At 50.4% G+C, this 22,051-nt stretch overlaps 1 protein-coding gene across 2 annotated transcripts in view; it reads right to left on the reverse strand.

Annotated features, from left to right (window-relative positions):
* TMEM273 (transmembrane protein 273) overlaps positions 1 to 22,051 on the reverse strand; it is a 90,458-nt gene that overhangs the window by 21,297 nt on the left and 47,110 nt on the right. Inside the window, exons 1-2 of one of the 2 annotated variants that reach the window (XM_075610265.1) lie at positions 14,862 to 14,968; positions 4,780 to 4,815 (exon numbers count right to left, since the gene is read on the reverse strand). In XM_075610265.1, coding sequence (XP_075466380.1) covers positions 4,780 to 4,815; positions 14,862 to 14,919 — 94 coding nt within the window. In that variant the 5' untranslated portion in view covers positions 14,920 to 14,968. Of the gene's footprint in view, positions 1 to 4,779; positions 4,816 to 14,861; positions 14,969 to 22,051 lie in introns of those variants that run through there. The other variant, XM_075610266.1, reaches the window with a different exon arrangement.

A 22,051-nucleotide genomic window follows, 5' to 3' on the forward strand; every position in this document is an offset into this window, starting at 1 on the left:
TCCCACACAGTATCAGTGAAGAAGTGTGTGTGTGTGTGTATGTGTGCACTAATAGGAATGTATGTGTGTTAATGCATATGCCTGTATGTATGTGTGTGAATGCATTAAGCGGTGTGTGTGTGTGTGTGTATGTGTGCACTAGTGGATAAGTATGTGTTTGAATGCATGTACCTGAGTGTGTGTATGTGTGTGTGTGTGTGTGTGTGTGTGTGTGTGTATGTATGAATGCATGAAGCTGTGTGTGTGTGTGTGTATGTGTGCACTAGTGGATAAGTATGTGTTTGAATGCATGCACCTGTGTGTGTGTGTGTGTGTGTGTGTGTGTGTGTGTGTGTGTGTGTGTGTGTGTGTGTGTGTGTGTGTGAATGCATGAAGCTGTGTGAGTATATGTGTGAATGCATGAAGCTGTGTGTGTGAATGTGTGCACTAGTGGATATGTATGTGTTTGAATGCATGAACGCGGTGTGTGTGTGTGTGTGTATATGTGTATATGTGTGAATGCATGAACCTGAGTGTGTGTGTATGTGTGAATGCATGAACCTGTGTGTGTGTGTGTGTGTGTGTGTGTGTGTGTGTATATGTGTGAATGCATGAAGCTGTGTCTGTATGTGTATATACCAGTGGGTACTGTGATGTCTCTGTCGAATTGTGGGGTCTTGTGTCCCATATTCAAGGCAGGAAACTCTATATTTCATTGTACAGGGATTTATTTACAGAGCATAAACAAAATAACAATGGGGCCACCGTCCCTTTAAGAAAACAAAGCATAAAATAAACACCTGCTCCTCTTAGGAGTCTGTCTACACATCAGTTCCCTCTCTGATTGGATGGCCAACTAAACTGGTTTTCAACCCTAAACCCACAGTCCGGTTTACAGATATACCATATGACAATTTCAAAAGTCCTTATCTGTTTTTGTTGGGGACTCGGCCCCAAGAGAGTCCAGGAAATCCCTCTCTGAATCAGATCACCTGGACAGGACAGCCCTGGGTCCACAGCAGTCTCACGTCCTTCACTATGCTGCAGCTTGATCTTCCTGGGCGTGCAACCCAGGCAGTCCCAGCAGGCCCTGCGACCAGCGTCCAGCAGGCTTGGGGAACCGTGCCAACCAGCTTCCTCCTGCTGGGGAAAAAAGTCTCTGCCCCTCTCCGGGGAAAACAATCTCTCAGTGTGGCAGCACTGTCTGCATTTTAAACTCCTTTTCATCCAGGAGACCAGACTGATTAGCTGCAGTTAATGCTAGCTTTCCACAGGAGTTTAACTGTCTGTATGCTGGAAAGCACACTGGCTGCACTACAACAGCATATAGAGATAGTGACTATATCACATATTCCCCCACAGCGCAACATTGTCCTGTGGAACGGCCCGTGCCCCATTGCCATGCACCAGCCTCTATCTCAGAGACATCCAATGACACCCTCTTCTGTGTTTTGCTTGTCTTCCAGTTGAAGAATTTTTCTTCTGGTCCTGAAGAACAGCAGTTCGCTACCTTTTTCTCTTTCCGTTTCTTCACCTCTTTCACTCACTTAGCAACAAATACTTCCACGCGTGCTTCCACTGGAGTCGCAGATCATCAATGGGTCTGTGTACCCCACCACAGGAGGCAGCATGCCTGGGTGTGGACGTACCTGGCAGGTTCCCCATGCACAAGGGCACCAACACACACTATAGTGGCAGCGCTGACCACATGTAAGGGTGAGGGGTTATATCCTTGTGGACACCAGGGTGGTAGGGTGCCCAAGGACCCCATCAGGTACTATGGGGACTGTGGACAGGAGTGTGGGACACTTGGCGGGTGGTTACGGACGTGCAAGGCCTGGTGGATAGGCTGTAACCAGTAGCCATAGTTTCGTCCTGCCATAAAGCTGTTATTTTATGTTTTACCCAGTGTGTGTGGTTATTGTATAAGTATATGTATATATATAGGTCCTGTAACGGGTAATTCCACACAGTAGAATCCGTTACAGGTGGAGGTGCTGAATAACACCGTACCAGGTTACACCCCAGGCTCCCTGCAGCGGAGGCTCAGACCTCCTATGAGCCACAGGTATTGCACTACACTCACCGTAGCAAAACATCCTCCAAGGGGGTGGGGGAAAGTGCGCTACATATATCTATCCCCACCTTGGCCTCGCGGTCACGCCTTGGTTGTGGTGAGCACTCCCTTACACTCAGACACTCCTGTAGCACTTGTACTTGGTTAGAAGCCTGGATACTTGCTTCCTGTATAAATCGCTGCTTCTCCTCAGCGTCCGTCTGTTTCTCCTTGGTCTCTTGCAGACACGCACGCAGCTCTCGCAGCTGGCTCTGCAGTATGTGTGCTGCTTGTGTGCGCTGCACCAGGAAGACACGTTCTTCTTGCAGCATTCCCTCTATATTCTGCAGTGCTTCCTGCACTTCTCATTTTTGCTGTATCAATTGCTTCTTTACTTTACCAAGCTCGGCTTTGAGCGTGCGAGCCTCTTGCTGAGAGACTTCTAGCTCTGTGAGGAAGTTTTAAATATCATTCTGGGACATCTCATAGTACAGTTTCCAGTCAGCACTCCTTTTGTCTGACTCGCTCGCCTTTCCGTTCCTAACGGTAACAATAGCCTTTGTCATCTCAAGACTAGTCATCATTCCCATGATGATTGCGCCATGCCTTCTGTCCTCGTTTGAGAAGATGTCACTAGGGAATTCGAGGAGCTGGCCAGTGCAGTTCTTGCAATATGTGTTTTCCTTTTGACCACTGTGCGCCGCTTGCTGCCGAGACTGTCATTTTCGCAGGGCCCCATAGAAGTCCTTTCATCATCATCATCATCATCATCATACAACCTGAAGGGACAGTGTTTATTGTGGCCGGGCTCTTGACACCATAAACACATCTGATGCAGTTCCTTTTGCGGGGCCACGCAGGGACGCTCCTTCCCTAAAGGACACTGCTTCGTGTGGCCAGTCACATCTCACAAAACACGTTGCTTCCTCCATTTTCCACCTTCAGGTGTATTCTTCAACTTGTCCTCTGGAGGAGCTACTCAATCATCACTCCACACCTTCTCTGTGTATGTTTTATGGGTGCTCAGTGTCCCGGGGCAATTAATTTAAAGTTTTAATTTAGCTAATTTAAACTTTATACTTATTACCATATATGTTTTGTCAATTGGATGTAGCATTGGGCACCCCTTGTCTTCTGTTGTATATATCCCGGGGCAATTAGCCTGGGGGCCTCCTTGCCAACCTGCTCCTGGCATTGGCCAAGCTGGCCATATATAAGACCAGGAAGCAGTGTTTGGAAGGGGAGGTCCTAATGAACATCGTGGGGATGTTTCCGGGCGCTGGTGAACTCCCGTATCTGGGTAGAGTACATTCAAGCCGAGTCCACTGGGACGGTGCCAGAATCTGCCCCTCAGTGGGCATTAGACGGAGTGCTCTGCTCGGTATCCCCCAACTTGGATTCTTTTAAACTCACCTCCCTGATTTAGTGCACTTTATTTATTTTACAGGGCACTATGACCTGGTTTACTTTATATATTAGTTTCTCCGTTTTTTCTTTTTGCTTGTTGGATAACACCAACGAGTAAGGTTGTTCCTCTGATTGGTCGGCTTAGCCGGCCAATCAGTTCAAAACCGGTAGAAAATATTCTGTAAGCACAACTGGTCATAAACAGTGGGACAAACTTCAGTCACAGTCTGTTATATCACTTCGGCTGGGCGGCCATTATAAATCTCCGCATTTATGCTCAAACACACAGTTTCCATTGTTCAGTGATTTTTGGACTGTCTGCATTCTCCACTAATTGTGATGCCTCCATCACGTTGCGGGGTCTTGTCCCCCATATTCAAGACAGGAAACGCTATATTTTGTTGTACGGGTTTTATTTACAGGGGATAAACAAAACTACAAAGGGCCCTTCGTCCCTTTAAGAAAAAAAAGCATAAAATAAACACCTACTCCTTTTAGGAGACTGTCTAAACATCAGCTCTCTCTCTGATTGGCTGGCCAACTAAACTGGTTCCCAGCCCAAAACCCACAGTCTGGTTTACAGATATACCATATGACAATATCAAACGTCTTTATCTGTTTTTGTTGGGGACTCGGCCCCCAAAGAGTCCAGGAAACCCCTCTCTGGATCCAATCACCTGGACAGGACAGCCCTGGTTCCACAGCAGTCTCACATCCTTAACTCTTCCACAGCTTGTTCTTCCTGGGTGTGCAACCCAGGCAGTCCCCGCAGGATCTGCGACCAGCATGCCTGGGGAAATGTACCATCCAGCTTCCATCCTGGGGGAAACAATCGCCCTGTGGCAGCTCTATGTCTGCCTTTTAAACTCCTGTTCATTCAGGAGACCAGCCAGATTAGCTGCAGGTGCCACTAGAATTCTAGAGGAGTTTAACTGTTTGTATGCTGGAAAGCACACTGGCTGCTCTACTCCAGCATACTGTACAGCGATAGTGACTATATCACAGTATGTATATGTGTAAATACATAAAGCTGTGTGTGTGTGTGTGTGTGTGTGTGTGTGTGTGTGTGTGTGTGTGTGTGTGTGTGTGTGTGTGTGTGTGTACTAGTGTGTATGTGTGTAAATGCATGGAGCTGTGTGAGAGTATGTATGAAACTGTTAGTGTGTGTGTGTGTGTGTGTTCATGCACTAGTCTAGTGGGTAAGTATGTGTGCACATGCATGGAGCTTTGTGTATGTGAGTATGAAACTGTGAGTGTGTATGTGTGTGTGCACTAGTGGGTGTATATGTATGTGTAAATATAAGGGACAACGTGTCTTTTCTTGGTTGTACACTCACCCAGCTCCTCGTCACTCCCCTCTGTACACACGCAATCTGCAGACACACAGAAAGTGTTAAATGTCACATCTCAGTCTGCAGAGCATCGCAAAGCGGAGAACAATGCTGGGCAGATCTGTCGGGCAACAAAGGGTTATCAAGAAATTTCACACAACCCACACTATGTTCTGCTGTGTGGTAACACACAGGAAGTGCAGTAACACACCGGAAGTGCAGTAACACACAGTTCACTCCCATGTGTCGTGTAGAAAGTGTTCTGAATATATATATAGTTATAGTTATTATTCTGGGAATCTCACAGGAAGTGAAGCTCTCGCATAGGAAGTGAAGCTCTCGCACAGGAAGTGAAGTTCTCGCACAGGAAGTGAAGCTCTCGCACAGGAAGTGAAGCTCTCGCACAGGAAGTGAAGCTCTCGCACAGGAAGTGAAGCTCTCGCACAGGAAGTGAAGCTCTCGCGCACAGGAAGTGAAGCTCTCGTACAGGAAGTGAAGCTCTCACACAGGAAGTGAAGCTCCCTGAGGTGCCAAACGAAAATATCACCACACCCAGGATGTTTGAGGACCTGCTGCTTTCCTCTCCTGCCATGGTCTCCTCCTTTCTCTTATCATCATCCTTCTATGCCAGGCCTATATCCACTAGTCTCCTCACTACTAGTGTCCTGACCTGTTCCTGCTAATGAATTGCATCCCTGTCGGTGCCTTCTTCCTCCTCAACTGATACAGTACTAGCAGCAGCAGCAGCAATCTCACCACCAGTCTGAGACTCTTCTAGGGAGGTGAACGCTACTGCTGCTAGCTCACTCAGTCCATGGCTGCCACTCTCACTCAGACACAGGCTGCCACTCTCACTCAGACACAGGCTGCCACTCACACTGTCCCTGGCTGCCACCCACACTCCATTCCTGGCTGCCACACACACTCAGTCCGTGGCTGCCACACACACTCAGTCCCTTGTTGCCACCCACACTCAGTCCACAGCTGCCACACACACTTAGTCCCTGGCTGCCATCCACACTTAATCTGTGTGCTACACCCACTCAGACACATGCTGCCACCCACACTCTGAACGTGGCTGCCACAGACACTCAGTCGCTGGCTGCCACCCACACTCAGTCAGTGCCTGCCACACCCACTCAGACACAGGCTGCCACTCACACAGTCCGTGGCTGCCACCCACACTCAGTCCGTGGCTGCCACCCACACTCAGTCCGTGGCTGCCACACACACTCAGTCCCTGGCTGCCATCCATACTCAGACACAGGCTGCTAACCACACTCAGACACAGGCTGCCACCCACACTCAGACACAGGCTGCCACCTACACTCAGACACAGGCTGCCACCCACACTCAGACACTGGCTCTAACGAGGTTGAGGGGAAAACCTTCACTGGTCTGTTCCTCCTCCTCGTTCTCCTCCTGGACCAGCAGCTGTAGCAGACCGCAGGCACTACTGCTGGGTGGGCTTAGGACAATGGGTGGCAAAGTGTTGTACCCCACTTCTTCCCCTAATGCTGCTGCTGACGTGGTGATGGTTTTACTAGTGATGGTGGTCTCACTGGTGGTGGTGGTCTCACTGGTGGCAATGGTCTCACAAGTGGCAGTGTTCTCACTAGTTATGGTGGTCTGACTAGTGGTAGTGGTCTCACTGTTGGCCATAGTCTCACTATTCATGGTGGTCTGACTGGTGGCAGTTGTTTTAGTCATGGTGGCAGTGGTCTCACTAATGATGGTGATCTGCCCGGTGACAGTGGTATCACTAGTGATGGTGATCAGACTGGTGGCAGTGGTCTCGCTAGTGATGGTGGTCTGACTGGTGGCATTGGTCTCACAAGTGATGGTGGTCTGACTGGTGGCAATGGTCTCACTAGTCATGGTGGTCTGACTGGTGGCAGTGGTTTTAGTCATGGTGGTCTGACTGGTGGCGGTGGTCACATGAGTGATGGTGGTCTCTCTGGTAGCAGTCGTCTCACTAGTGATGGTGGTCTGACTGGTGGCAGTGGTCTCACTAGTCACGGTGGTCTGACTGGTGGTGGTACTGGAACTGGTGGATCATTACTCCCATTCCCGCATTATCCTAAAGCGGGGCACAGGAGAACCCTGCCATCCTTCAGCGCGCCCCATCAAAGCCTTCTCCTCCTCCCCACCTCCTCCTCTCCACTTCATCCTCTCCACTTCATCCTCTCCACCTCCACCTCCTCCTCTCCACCTCCTGCTCTTCCTCTCCATCCCCTCCTGTCTACCTCCTCCTCTCCATCCCCTCCTCTCCATCCCCTCCTCTCCACCTCCTCGTCTCTACCTCCTCCTCCTCGTCTCTACCTCCTCCTCTCCACAATCCTCCCCTGTGGATTTGAGTTGGAGAGTCCTCCACGGTGTACTGAGCACGGGAGAGTACTTGGCCCACATCACGGACTCCCCCGCCACCTGCCCCTTCTGTGGCGAGCGGGAGTCCGTGTACCATATTTATTTTAGCTGCGCCAGACTGCAGCCCCTCTTATCCACCCTGAGGGGCCTTCTCCTGCAGTTCTGGCTGCACTTTTCCCCTCACCTTTTTATTTTTGGGTGCCCAGTGTCCCGGGACAATAAGCCCAGGGATCTCCTCGCCAACCTGCTCCTGGCATTGGCTAAGCTAGCCATTTATAAGCCCAGGGATCTCCTCGTCAGCCTGCTCCTGGCATTGGCTAAGCTGGCCATTTATAAGCCCAGGGATCTCCTCGCCAGCCTGCTCCTGGTATTGGCTAAGCTGGCCATTTATAAGCCCAGGGATCTCCTCGCCAGCCTGCTCCTGGTATTGGCTAAGCTAGCCATTTATAAGCCCAGGGATCTCCTCGCCAGCCTGCTCCTGGTATTGGCTAAGCTAGCCATTTATAAGCCGAGGGATCTCCCAGTCAGCCTGCTCCTGGCATTGGCTAAGCTAGCCATTTATAAGCCCAGGGATCTCCTCGCCAGCCTGCTCCTGGCATTGGCTAAGCTAGCCATTTACTGTATAAGCCCAGGGATCTCCCAGTCAGCCTGCTCCTGGCATTGGCTAAGCTAGCCATTTATAAGCCCAGGGATCTCCCAGTCAGCCTGCTCCTGGCATTGGCTAAGCTGGCCATTTATAAGCCGAGGGATCTCCTCGTCAGCCTGCTCCTGGCATTGGCTAAGCTAGCCATTTATAAGCCTAGGGATCTCCCAGTCAGCCTGCTCCTGGCATTGGCTAAGCTAGCCATTTATAAGCCGAGGGATCTCCCAGTCAGCCTGCTCCTGGCATTGGCTAAGCTAGCCATTTATAAGCCGAGGGATCTCCTCGTCAGCCTGCTCCTGGCATTGGCTAAGCTAGCCATTTATAAGTCCAGGGATCTCCTCGTCAGCCTGCTCCTGGCATTGACTAAGCTAGCCACTTATAAGACCAGGAAGCAGTGTTTGGAGAGGGAGGTCCCAACAAACACCGTGGCCGTGTTCCGGGCACCGGTGCACTCCCGTATCCGGGCAGAGTACACGTACGCTGAGCCCACTGGGACGGTTTCAGAGTTTGCCTCCCAGTGGGCGTCAGGCGGGGGGCTCTGCTCGGTATCCACCATTTGGATTTTTTTACATTAACTCTCCTATTCTTGTGCACGTTATTTTAATTTACTGTTGCACTTTATACCGGCAAATCAGAACTACCAGATTAAATAGTCCTCTCCACCTCCGCCTCTCCACCTCCGCCTCTCCACCTCCGCCACTCCCCTCCCCTCAAATAAACAAAAAGATATCACATGTATAATAAATAATAATATAACCAAGTCAAAAAATAAAAGTCAAACTAGAACGAACTAACTAAACTATTCTATAACAAACTATATAACTAATAACCAATACAAACTATAGCATTTAATAAACTAACTATAACTATCTATCAAACTATGACTATTAAAATACTAGAACTAAGACAGACTATAATTTTAACTATATAACACCCACTATAACTATATAACACCCACCATAACTATATAACACACACTATAACTATATAACACACACTATAAATATATAACACCCACTATAACTATATAACACACACTATAACTATATAACACACACTATAACTATATAACACGCACTATAACTATATAACACCCACTATAACTATATAACACGCACTATAACTATATAACACCCACTAATACTATATAACACCCACAATAACTATATAACACCCACTATAACTATATAATACCCACTATAACTATATAACACGCACTATAACTATATAACACACACTATAACTATATAACACACACTATAACTATATAACACACACTATAACTATATAACACACACACTAACTATATAACACGCACTATAAATATATAACACGCACTATAACTATATAACACACACTATAACTATATAACACGCACTATAACTATATAACACGCACTATAACTATATAACACGCACACTAACTATATAACACGCACTATAACTATATAACACACACACTAACTATATAACACGCACTATAACTATATAACAGTCACTATAACTATATAACACACTATAACTATATAACACGCACTATAACTATATAACAGTCACTATAACTATATAACAGTCACTATAACTATATAACACGCACTATAACTATATAACACGCACTATAACTATATAACACGCACTATAACTATATAACACGCACACTAACTATATAACATGCACTATAACTATATAACACTCACTATAACTATATAACACGCACTATAACTATATAACACGCACTATAACTATATAACACACACTATAACTATATAACACACACTATAACTATATAACACACACTATAACTATATAACACACACTATAACTATATAACACCCACTATAATTATATGCACCCACTATAACTATATAACACTCACTATAACTATATAACACCCACTATAACTATATAACACACGCTATAACTATAGAACAATAATAAACAATAACTAATATAATAGTCACTATAACTATTGTACTATGCCTGAGTTGGAACAATCTACCGGAGACTATCACAGCCGCCACCAGTCTCAGGCTGCGGCCATACTGTGTGCGATGGCGTTCGTGGCTCTAACAAAATGCAGTGATGTATGGGGCCGGCCATAGTGCTCGCGATCGCGCGGCATTGTTTTGAAAAAACAAATTATTTTGTCTTTTCGTGCGACGACCGCATCACGTGAGCGGCTCAGCCAATGAGGGCAATCCAGACTCGTGACATCACGGCCACGCCTTCGCTACGCCTCCCCGTTGCGCGCCTGCACTATGGGCCAAGCCTAAGTTCTTTCAAAACTAAGGCTGAGTCCATGGTGACTGCAGCCGTGCGCAGGCGCGCTGAGGCTGAGGGAAAGCGGGTGCTTTACCTGGCCTTGGTTCGCGCGCCGTCCGGGGGTGTGTCGGGGGGCGGGCCAGTGACGTCACGGAGCTGGTTCGCTCTCATTGGGCGAACCGCTCACATTGACCGGCCCTGCGCTCCCGTGAGCGCCAACTCTAAAAAAATTTAAGTGCTACGCCTCAGCACGCTTGCGGAAGCGTGCGCGAGCCCCTGCTAAAGCTGCTCTCATTGCGGCTGGAGGGGCTCACTGACAAGCGTCAGCGCCTAAGCGCTGACAATGGACTCAGCTTTAAGCTGTCTCACATGTTAAATTGGTCTGTAACTGTTACATACGCCTATAATATATATTATCTGTAACTGTTACACACGCCTATAATATATATTATCTGTAACTGTTACATACGCCTATAATATATATTATCTGTAACTGTTACATACGCCTATAATATATATTATCTGTAACTGTTACATACGCCTATAATATATATTATCTGTAACTGTTACATACGCCTATAATATATATTATCTGTAACTGTTACATACGCCTATAATATATATTATCTGTAACTGTTACATACGCCTACACTTATGGTTTACCCCCGCTGCAGCTTGTATGTAAAATTTGGGAAATGGTGCTACAAGGGGCATATAGCTTAATACATGGTGGACAGACAGAACCCCTATAGAAAGCACTCTGATCCAATGTGAAATGGTGAGATTCTTAAAATGACTTTATTAAATGACACTACCGTTAAAATATTGGGGTTTAAAACAATGATTAAATGGTACCAAGTGATTCTTACTCTATGGATAGATGTATCCAGACGAGTGTACAGTGGTATATTAATGTCCGGTGTTAGGATAATTCACCGGCCCTAGTAGTCCTCTATGGAATGGGTCTGCTAGGGTTGTTATATGGAGGCAACGGCAATTGTAGCCACAAATGTAGTGCCCCTGTAATTTGGTACTAATAGGTGCACTAATAAATCGGACCTGTACTATGCTGTTGTTGTACTACAGCTATTAGTACATTATAGATACGAGGTAACGGATCTAGGTCTAGGTGCACCTAATGTTGTGTTCCTAGCACTTACTCCTGTGTTGGAGATAATGAATATAATTTCGTAGTGCTTAACACATATAAATTCCAAGTATAATAGGATGGTACTTGAAAGAACAATAGTACTGTGAGATATATTGCAGGTGAATGTGGTGGCACTGCTGTAACTACTGTATGAGCTTATACTGAGTTATCAGCTGAGTACTGATCCTTGTAGGGTCCATATACCGGTCAACTTGAAAGACCTTCCCCTAATTGGATCAGTGCTCCTCACATGTGGTGGTAGTCTGGCACTCCAGGGGTTAATTCCTGGTTTGGTTGCCGTTTTGCTTGATATATTTCCCCCTTAAGCTAAATGCTGTAGTAGGGGATTAGCATTCAGGCTTCCTATGTTGGTGTAATAATATACTGCCAGGAGTGTTGTGTGCCGTTACTATTGGGTGACTTTTAAGATCATTGGATCTTATGACAGTCCATTACTGTGCACGGGCTGGGACACGCTGACTCTCTGAATCTCTCTGAGTCAGTGTACATGAACTCCGGTGCCGCGCGTGCACGTGGTCACGTGTTTTGACCGGTATATGTACCCTACAAGGATCAGTACTCAGCTGATAACTCAGTATAAGCTCATACAGTAGTTACAGCAGTGCCACCACATTCACCTGCAAAACAATTTACAGTACTATTGTTCTTTCAAGTACCATCCTATTATACTTGGAATTTATATGTGTTAAGCACTACGAAATTATATTCATTATCTCCAACACAGGAGTAAGTGCTAGGAACACAACATTAGGTGCACCTAGACCTAGATCCGTTACCTCGTATCTATAATGTACTAATAGCTGCAGTACAACAACAGCATAGTACAGGTCCAATTTATTAGTGCACCTATTAGTACCAAATTACAGGGGCACTACATTTGTGGCTACAATTGCCGTTGCCTCCATATCACAACCCTAGCAGACCCATTCCATAGAGGACTACTAGGGCCGGTGAATTATCCTAACACCGGACATTAATATACCACTGTACACTCGTCTGGATACATCTATCCATAGAGTAAGAATCACTTGGTACCATTTAATCATTGTTTTAAACCCCAATATTTTACCGGTAGTGTCATTTAATAAAGTCATTTTAAGAATCTCACCATTTCACATTGGATCAGAGTGCTTTCTATAGGGGTTCTGTCTGTCCACCATGTATTATGTTACATACGCCTATAATATATATTATCTGTAACTGTTACATACGCCTATAATATATATTACCTGTAACTGTTACATACGCCTATAATGTATATTATCTGTAACTGTTACATACGCCTATAATGTATATTATCTGTAACTGTTACATACGCCTATAATATATATTATCTGTAACTGTTACATACGCCTATAATGTATATTATCTGTAACTGTTACATACGCCTATAATATATATTATCTGTAACTGTTACATACGCCTATAATATATATTATCTGTAACTGTTACATACGCCTATAATATATATTACCTGTAACTGTTACATACGCCTATAATGTATATTATCTGTAACTGTTACATACGCCTATAATGTATATTATCTGTAACTGTTACACACGCCTATAATATATATTATCTGTAACTGTTACGCACGCCTATAATATATATTATCTGTAACTGTTACGCACGCCTATAATATATATTATCTGTAACTGTTACGCACGCCTATAATATATATTATCTGTAACTGTTACGCACGCCTATAATATATATTATCTGTAACTGTTACGCACGCCTGTAATATATATTATCTGTAACTGTTACGCACGCCTGTAATATATATTATCTGTAACTGTTACGCACGCCTATAATATATATTATCTGTAACTGTTACGCACGCCTATAATATATATTATCTGTAACTGTTACGCACGCCTATAATATATATTATCTGTAACTGTTACGCACGCCTATAATATATATTATCTGTAACTGTTACGCACGCCTATAATATATATTATCTGTAACTGTTACACACGCCTATAATATATATTATCTGTAACTGTTACACACGCCTATAATATATATTATCTGTAACTGTTACACACGCCTATAATATATATTATCTGTAACTGTTACACACGCCTATAATATATATTACCTGTAACTGTTACACACGCCTATAATATATATTACCTGTAACTGTTACATACGCCTATAATATATATTATCTGTAACTGTTACATACGCCTATAATATATATTATCTGTAACTGTTACACACGCCTATAATATATATTATCTGTAACTGTTACACACGCCTATAATATATATTATCTGTAACTGTTACACACGCCTATAATATATATTATCTGTAACTGTTACACACGCCTATAATATATATTATCTGTAACTGTTACACACGCCTATAATATATATTACCTGTAACTGTTACACACGCCTATAATATATATTACCTGTAACTGTTACATACGCCAATAATATATATTATCTGTAACTGTTACATACGCCTATAATATACATTATCTCTTACTGTGCATGCCATGTCTTGTATATAATGTATAACCCTGCTCACTCCATGTATCTGTCATCATAACTCTGTGCCCAGGACATACGTGAGAGCGAGAGGTAACTCTCACTGTATTACTGCCTGTAACACGTTATAACTCTGTGCCCAGGACATGTGTGAGAACGAGAGGTAACCCTCACTGTATTACTGCCTGTAACACGTTATAACTCTGTGCCCAGGACATGCGTGAGAACGAGAGGTAACCCTCACTGTATTACTGCCTGTAACACGTTATAACTCTGTGCCCAGGACATGCGTGAGAACGAGCGGTAACTCTCACTGTATTACTGCCTGTAACACACGTTATAACTCTGTGCCCGGGACATGCGTGAGAACGAGCGGTAACTCTCACTGTATTACTGCCTGTAACACACGTTATAACTCTGTGCCCGGGACATGCGTGAGAACGAGAGGTAACTCTCACTGTATTACTGCCTGTAACACGTTATAACTCTGTGCCCAGGACATGCGTGAGAACGAGCGGTAACTCTCACTGTATTACTTCCTGTAACATGTTATAACTCTGTGCCCAGGACATGCGTGAGAACGAGAGGTAACTCTCACTCTATTACTGCCTGTAACATGTTATAACTCTGTGCCCAGGACATGCGTGAGAACGAGCGGTAACTCTCACTGTATTACTGCCTGTAACACACGTTATAACTCTGTGCCCAGGACATGGGTGAGAACGAGAGGTAACTCTCACTGTATTACTGCCTGTAACATGTTATAACTCTGTGCCCAGGACATGCATGAGAATGAGCGGTAACTCTCACTGTATTACTTGCTGATAAAACATCTTATAAATCAATAAATAAATAAATATACCTTTAACTATCGAACTATAAAAATAGAACAATATTATAACTAGCTCATATTAGAACGATAACACTATCTATAACTAAGTACAATACACCACATATAAACATTTCCTGTGCACTAACAGTAGTGTCAGTGTCAGTGTGGGAACCTGGCAGACAATGCGAAACGAAACACATTAAACAACCCTCATGTGGAAGACTTTTCCATGCACCCCCCCAGCACCCCCCAGCACCCCCACCCAGCACCTCAGTAATACCCTCAGGGCAGAGAGGAAAGAAACACGCTCACTCACCAAGAGACATCAGGGTTACTGTCAGTACAAGAAGCCCCCAGCTGTGCCAGGGACCCATGCTCCCTGAGACTGGAGAGAGAACGGGTCACTGAATGCACTGCAGTGACACTGCCTGCAGGGACAGAGCAGAGTGCTGTGGGTGACACTGGGTGCAGAGCAGGGACAGAGCAGAGTGCTGTGGGTGACACTGGGTGCAGAGTAGGGACAGAGCAGGGTGCTGTGGGTGTCTCTGGGTGCTGAGCAGGGACAGAGTGGTGTGGGTAACTCTGGGTGCAGGGACAGAGCAGAGTGGTGTGGGTAACTCTGGGTGCAGGGACAGAGCAGAGTGGTGTGGGTGACACTAGGTGCAGGGACAGAGCAGAGTGGTGTGGGTGACACTGGGTGCTGTGTAGGGACAGAGCAGAGTGGTGTGGGTGACACTGGGTGCTGTGTAGGGACAGAGCAGAGAGTTGTGGGTGACACTGGGTGCAGGGACAGAGCAGAGTGGTGTGGGTGACACTGGGTACAGGGACAGAGCAGAGTGGTGTGGGTGACACTGGGTGCAGAGTAGGGACAGAGCAGGGTGCTGTGGGTGTCTCTGGGTGCTGAGCAGGGACAGAGTGGTGTGGGTAACTCTGGGTGCAGGGACAGAGCAGAGTGGTGTGGGTGACACTAGGTGCAGGGACAGAGCAGAGTGGTGTGGGTGACACTGGGTGCTGTGTAGGGACAGAGCAGAGTGGTGTGGGTGACACTGGGTGCTGTGTAGGGACAGAGCAGAGAGTTGTGGGTGACACTGGGTGCAGGGACAGAGCAGAGTGGTGTGGGTGACACTGGGTGCTGAGCAGGGACAGAGCAGAGTGCTGTGGGTGACACTGGGTGCAGGGACAGAGCAGAGTGGTGTGGGTGACACTGGGTGCTGAGCAGGGACAGAGCAGAGTGGTGTGGGTGGCACTGGGTGCAGGGACAGAGCAGAGTGGTGTGGGTGGCACTGGGTGCAGAGCAGGGACAGAGCAGAGTGGTGTGGGTGGCACTGGGTGCAGAGCAGGGACAGAGCAGAGTGGTGTGGGTGGCACTGGGTGCAGAGCAGGGACAGAGCAGAGTGGTGTGGGTGACACTGGGTGCAGAGCAGGGACAGAGCAGAGTGGTGTGGGTGACACTGGGTGCAGAGCAGGGACAGAGCAGAGTGCTGTGGGTGACACTGGATGCAGAGCAGGGACAGAGCAGAGTGGTGTGGGTGACACTGGGTGCAGAGCAGGGACAGAGCAGAGTGGTGTGGGTGACACTGGGTGCAGGGACAGAGCAGAGTGGTGTGGGTGACACTGGGTGCAGAGCAGGGACAGAGCAGAGTGGTGTGGGTGACACTGGGTGCAGGGACAGAGCAGAGTGGTGTGGGTGACACTGGGTGCAGGGACAGAGCAGAGTGGTGTGGGTGACACTGGGTGCAGAGCAGGGACAGAGCAGAGTGCTGTGGGTGACACTGGGTGCAGGGACAGAGCAGAGTGGTGTGGGTGACACTGGGTGCAGGGACAGAGCAGAGTGGTGTGGGTGACACTGGGTGCAGGGACAGAGCAGAGTGCTGTGGGTGACACTGGGTGCAGAGCAGGGACAGAGCAGAGTGGTGTGGGTGACACTGGGTGCAGAGCAGGGACAGAGCAGAGTGGTGTGGGTGACACTGGGTGCAGAGCAGGGACAGAGCAGAGTGGTGTGGGTGACACTGGGTGCAGAGCAGGGACAGAGCAGAGTGCTGTGGGTGACACTGGGTGCAGGGACAGAGCAGAGTGGTGTGGGTGACACTGGGTGCTGTGTAGGGACAGAGCAGAGTGGTGTGGGTGACACTGGGTGCTGTGTAGGGACAGAGCAGAGTGGTGTGGGTGACACTGGGTGCAGAGCAGGGACAGAGCAGAGTGCTGTGGGTGGCACTGGGTGCAGAGCAGGGACAGAGCAGAGTGGTGTGGGTGACACTGGGTGCAGGGACAGAGCAGAGTGGTGTGGGTGACACTGGGTGCAGGGACAGAGCAGAGTGCTGTGGGTGACACTGGGTGCAGAGCAGGGACAGAGCAGAGTGGTGTGGGTGACACTGGGTGCAGAGCAGGGACAGAGCAGAGTGGTGTGGGTGACACTGGGTGCAGAGCAGGGACAGAGCAGAGTGGTGTGGGTGACACTGGGTGCAGGGACAGAGCAGAGTGGTGTGGGTGACACTAGGTGCAGGGACAGAGCAGAGTGGTGTGGGTGACACTGGGTGCTGTGCAGGGACAGAGCAGAGTGGTGTGGGTGACACTGGGTGCAGAGCAGGGACAGAGCAGAGAGGTGTGGGTGACACTGGGTGCAGAGCAGGGACAGAGCAGAGTGGTGTGGGTGGCACTGGGTGCAGAGCAGGGACAGAGCAGAGTGGTGTGGGTGACACTGGGTGCAGGGACAGAGCAGAGTGGTGTGGGTGACACTGGGTGCAGGGACAGAGCAGAGAGGTGTGGGTGGCACTGGGTGCAGAGCAGGGACAGAGCAGAGTGGTGTGGGTGGCACTGGGTGCAGAGCAGGGACAGAGCAGAGTGGTGTGGGTGACACTGGGTGCAGGGACAGAGCAGAGTGCTGTGGGTGGCACTGGGTGCAGGGACAGAGCAGAGTGGTGTGGGTGACACTGGGTGCAGGGACAGAGCAGAGAGGTGTGGGTGACACTGGGTGCAGGGACAGAGCAGAGAGGTGTGGGTGACACTGGGTGCAGGGACAGAGCAGAGTGGTGTGGGTGACACTGGGTGCAGGGACAGAGCAGAGTGGTGTGGGTGACACTGGGTGCAGGGACAGAGCAGTTGTGGTGTGGGTGACACTGGGTGCAGGGACAGAGCAGAGTGGTGTGGGTGACACTGGGTGCAGAGCAGGGACAGAGCAGAGTGGTGTGGGTGACACTGGGTGCAGAGCAGGGACAGAGCAGAGTGCTGTGGGTGACACTGGGTGCAGAGCAGGGACAGAGCAGTTGTGGTGTGGGTGACACTGGGTGCAGAGCAGGGACAGAGCAGAGTGCTGTGGGTGACACTGGGTGCAGAGCAGGGACAGAGCAGAGTGGTGTGGGTGTCTCTGGGTGCTGAGCAGGGACAGAGTGGTGTGGGTGACACTGGGTGCAGAGCAGGGACAGAGCAGAGTGGTGTGGGTAACTCTGGGTGCAGGGACAGAGCAGAGTGGTGTGGGTGACACTGGGTGCAGGGACAGAGCAGAGTGGTGTGGGTGACACTGGGTGCAGGGACAGAGCAGAGAGGTGTGGGTGACACTGGGTGCAGGGACAGAGCAGAGTGCTGTGGGTGACACTGGGTGCAGAGCAGGGACAGAGCAGAGTGGTGTGGGTGACACTGGGTGCAGAGCAGGGACAGAGCAGAGTGGTGTGGGTGACACTGGGTGCTGTGTAGGGACAGAGCAGAGAGGTGTGGGTGGCACTGGGTGCAGAGCAGGGACAGAGCAGAGTGGTGTGGGTGACACTGGGTGCAGAGCAGGGACAGAGCAGAGTGGTGTGGGTGACACTGGGTGCAGGGACAGAGCAGAGTGGTGTGGGTGACACTGGGTGCAGAGCAGGGACAGAGCAGAGAGGTGTGGGTGACACTGGGTGCAGGGACAGAGCAGAGTGGTGTGGGTGACACTGGGTGTAGGGACAGAGCAGAGTGGTGTGGGTGACACTGGGTGCAGAGCAGGGACAGAGCAGAGTGGTGTGGGTGACACTGGGTGCAGAGCAGGGACAGAGCAGAGTGGTGTGGGTGGCACTGGGTGCAGAGCAGGGACAGAGCAGAGTGGTGTGGGTGACACTGGGTGCAGGGACAGAGCAGAGTGGTGTGGGTGACACTGGGTGCAGGGACAGAGCAGAGTGGTGTGGGTGGCACTGGGTGCAGGGACAGAGCAGAGTGCTGTGGGTGACACTGGGTGCAGGGACAGAGCAGAGTGGTGTGGGTGACACTGGGTGCAGGGACAGAGCAGAGTGGTGTGGGTGACACTGGGTGCAGGGACAGAGCAGAGTGCTGTGGGTGACACTGGATGCAGAGCAGGGACAGAGCAGAGTGGTGTGGGTGGCACTGGGTGCAGAGCAGGGACAGAGCAGAGTGGTGTGGGTGACACTAGGTGCAGGGACAGAGCAGAGTGGTGTGGGTGACACTGGGTGCAGGGACAGAGCAGAGTGGTGTGGGTGACACTGGGTGCTGAGCAGGGACAGAGCAGAGTGGTGTGGGTGACACTGGGTGCAGGGACAGAGCAGAGTGGTGTGGGTGGCACTGGGTGCAGAGCAGGGACAGAGCAGAGTGGTGTGGGTGACACTAGGTGCAGGGACAGAGCAGAGTGCTGTGGGTGACACTGGGTGCAGGGACAGAGCAGAGTGCTGTGGGTGACACTGGGTGCTGAGCAGGGACAGAGCAGAGTGGTGTGGGTGACACTGGGTGCAGGGACAGAGCAGAGTGGTGTGGGTGGCACTGGGTGCAGAGCAGGGACAGAGCAGAGTGGTGTGGGTGACACTGGGTGCAGGGACAGAGCAGAGTGGTGTGGGTGGCACTGGGTGCAGGGACAGAGCAGAGTGGTGTGGGTGACACTGGGTGCAGGGACAGAGCAGAGTGGTGTGGGTGACACTGGGTGCAGAGCAGGGACAGAGCAGAGTGCTGTGGGTGACACTGGGTGCAGAGCAGGGACAGAGCAGAGTGCTGTGGGTGGCACTGGGTGCTGAGCAGGGACAGAGCAGAGTGCTGTGGGTGACACTGGGTGCAGAGCAGGGACAGAGCAGAGTGCTGTGGGTGACACTGGGTGCAGAGCAGGGACAGAGCAGAGTGGTGTGGGTGACACTGGGTGCAGAGCAGGGACAGAGCAGAGTGGTGTGGGTGACACTGGGTGCAGGGACAGAGCAGAGAGGTGTGGGTGACACTGGGTGCAGGGACAGAGCAGAGTGGTGTGGGTGACACTGGGTGCAGAGCAGGGACAGAGCAGAGTGGTGTGGGTGACACTGGGTGCAGGGACAGAGCAGAGAGGTGTGGGTGACACTGGGTGCAGAGCAGGGACAGAGCAGAGTGCTGTGGGTGACACTGGGTGCAGAGCAGGGACAGAGCAGAGTGGTGTGGGTGACACTGGGTGCAGAGCAGGGACAGAGCAGAGTGCTGTGGGTGGCACTGGGTGCAGAGCAGGGACAGAGCAGAGTGCTGTGGGTGACACTGGGTGCAGAGCAGGGACAGAGCAGAGTGGTGTGGGTGACACTGGGTGCAGGGACAGAGCAGAGTGGTGTGGGTGACACTGGGTGCAGGGACAGAGCAGAGTGGTGTGGGTGACACTGGGTGCAGAGCAGGGACAGAGCAGAGTGGTGTGGGTGACACTGGGTGCAGGGACAGAGCAGAGTGGTGTGGGTGACACTGGGTGCAGGGACAGAGCAGAGTGGTGTGGGTGACACTGGGTGCAGGGACAGAGCAGAGTGGTGTGGGTGGCACTGGGTGCAGGGACAGAGCAGAGTGGTGTGGGTGACACTGGGTGCTGTGCAGGGACAGAGCAGAGTGGTGTGGGTGTCTCTGGGTGCTGTGCAGGGACAGAGCAGAGTGCTGTGGGTGACACTGGGTGCAGGGACAGAGCAGAGTGGTGTGGGTGACACTGGGTGCAGAGCAGGGACAGAGCAGAGTGGTGTGGGTGACACTGGGTGCAGAGCAGGGACAGAGCAGAGTGGTGTGGGTGGCACTGGGTGCTGTGCAGGGACAGAGCAGAGTGGTGTGGGTGACACTGGGTGCAGATCAGGGACAGAGCAGAGTGGTGTGGGTGACACTGGGTGCAGAGCAGGGACAGAGCAGAGAGATGTGGGTGGCACTGGGTGCAGGGACAGAGCAGAGTGGTGTGGGTGACACTGGGTGCTGGGACAGAGCAGAGTGCTGTGGGTGACACTGGGTGCAGAGCAGGGACAGAGCAGACTGGTGTGGGTGACACTGGGGGCAGGGACAGAGCAGAGTGGTGTGGGTGACACTGGGTGCAGGGACAGAGCAGAGTGGTGTGGGTGACACTGGGTGCAGGGACAGAGCAGAGTGGTGTGGGTGACACTGGGTGCAGGGACAGAGCAGAGTGGTGTGGGTGACACTGGGTGCAGGGACAGAGCAGAGTGCTGTGGGTGTCTCTGGGTGCTGTGCAGGGACAGAGCAGAGTGGTGTGGGTGACACTGGGGGCAGGGACAGAGCAGAGTGGTGAGGGTGACACTGGGTGCAGAGCAGGGACAGAGCAGAGTGCTGTGGGTGACACTGGGTGCAGAGCAGGGACAGAGCAGACTGGTGTGGGTGACACTGGGGGCAGGGACAGAGCAGAGTGGTGAGGGTGACACTGGGTGCAGAGCAGGGACAGAGCAGAGTGGTGTGGGTGACACTGAGTGCAGGGACAGAGCAGAGAGATGTGGGTGACACTGTGTGCAGAGCAGGGACAGAGCAGAGTGGTGTGGGTGACACTGGGTGCAGAGCAGGGACAGAGCAGAGTGCTGTGGGTGACACTGGGTGCAGAGCAGGGACAGAGCAGAGTGGTGTGGGTGACACTGGCTGCAGACCAGGGACAGAGCAAAGAGGTGTGGGTGACACTGGGTGCAGGGACAGAGCAGAGTGGTGTGGGTGACACTGGGTGCAGAGCAGGGACAGAGCAGAGTGCTGTGGGTGACATTGGGTGCAGAGCAGGGACAGAGCAGAGTGGTGTGGGTGACACTGGGTGCAGAGCAGGGACAGAGCAGAGTGGTGTGGGTGACACTGGGTGCAGAGCAGGGACAGAGCAGAGTGCTGTGGGTGACATTGGGTGCAGAGCAGGGACAGAGCAGAGTGGTGTGGGTGACACTGGGTGCAGAGCAGGGACAGAGCAGACTGGTGTGGGTGACACTGGGGGCAGGGACAGAGCAGAGTGGTGAGGGTGACACTGGGTGCAGAGCAGGGACAGAGCAGAGTGGTGTGGGTGACACTGGGTGCAGAGCAGGGACAGAGCAGAGTGGTGTGGGTGACACTGGGTGCAGGGACAGAGCAGAGAGATGTGGGTGACACTGGGTGCAGAGCAGGGACAGAGCAGAGTGGTGTGGGTGGCACTGGGTGCAGAGCAGGGACAGAGCAGAGTGGTGTGGGTGACACTGGCTGCAGACCAGGGACAGAGCAAAGAGGTGTGGGTGACACTGGGTGCAGGGACAGAGCAGAGTGGTGTGGGTGACACTGGGTGCAGAGCAGGGACAGAGCAGAGTGCTGTGGGTGACACTGGGTGCA

Source organism: Ascaphus truei, chromosome 8 (genome assembly GCF_040206685.1).
Source record: "Ascaphus truei isolate aAscTru1 chromosome 8, aAscTru1.hap1, whole genome shotgun sequence".
Lineage (NCBI taxonomy): Eukaryota > Metazoa > Chordata > Amphibia > Anura > Ascaphidae > Ascaphus > Ascaphus truei.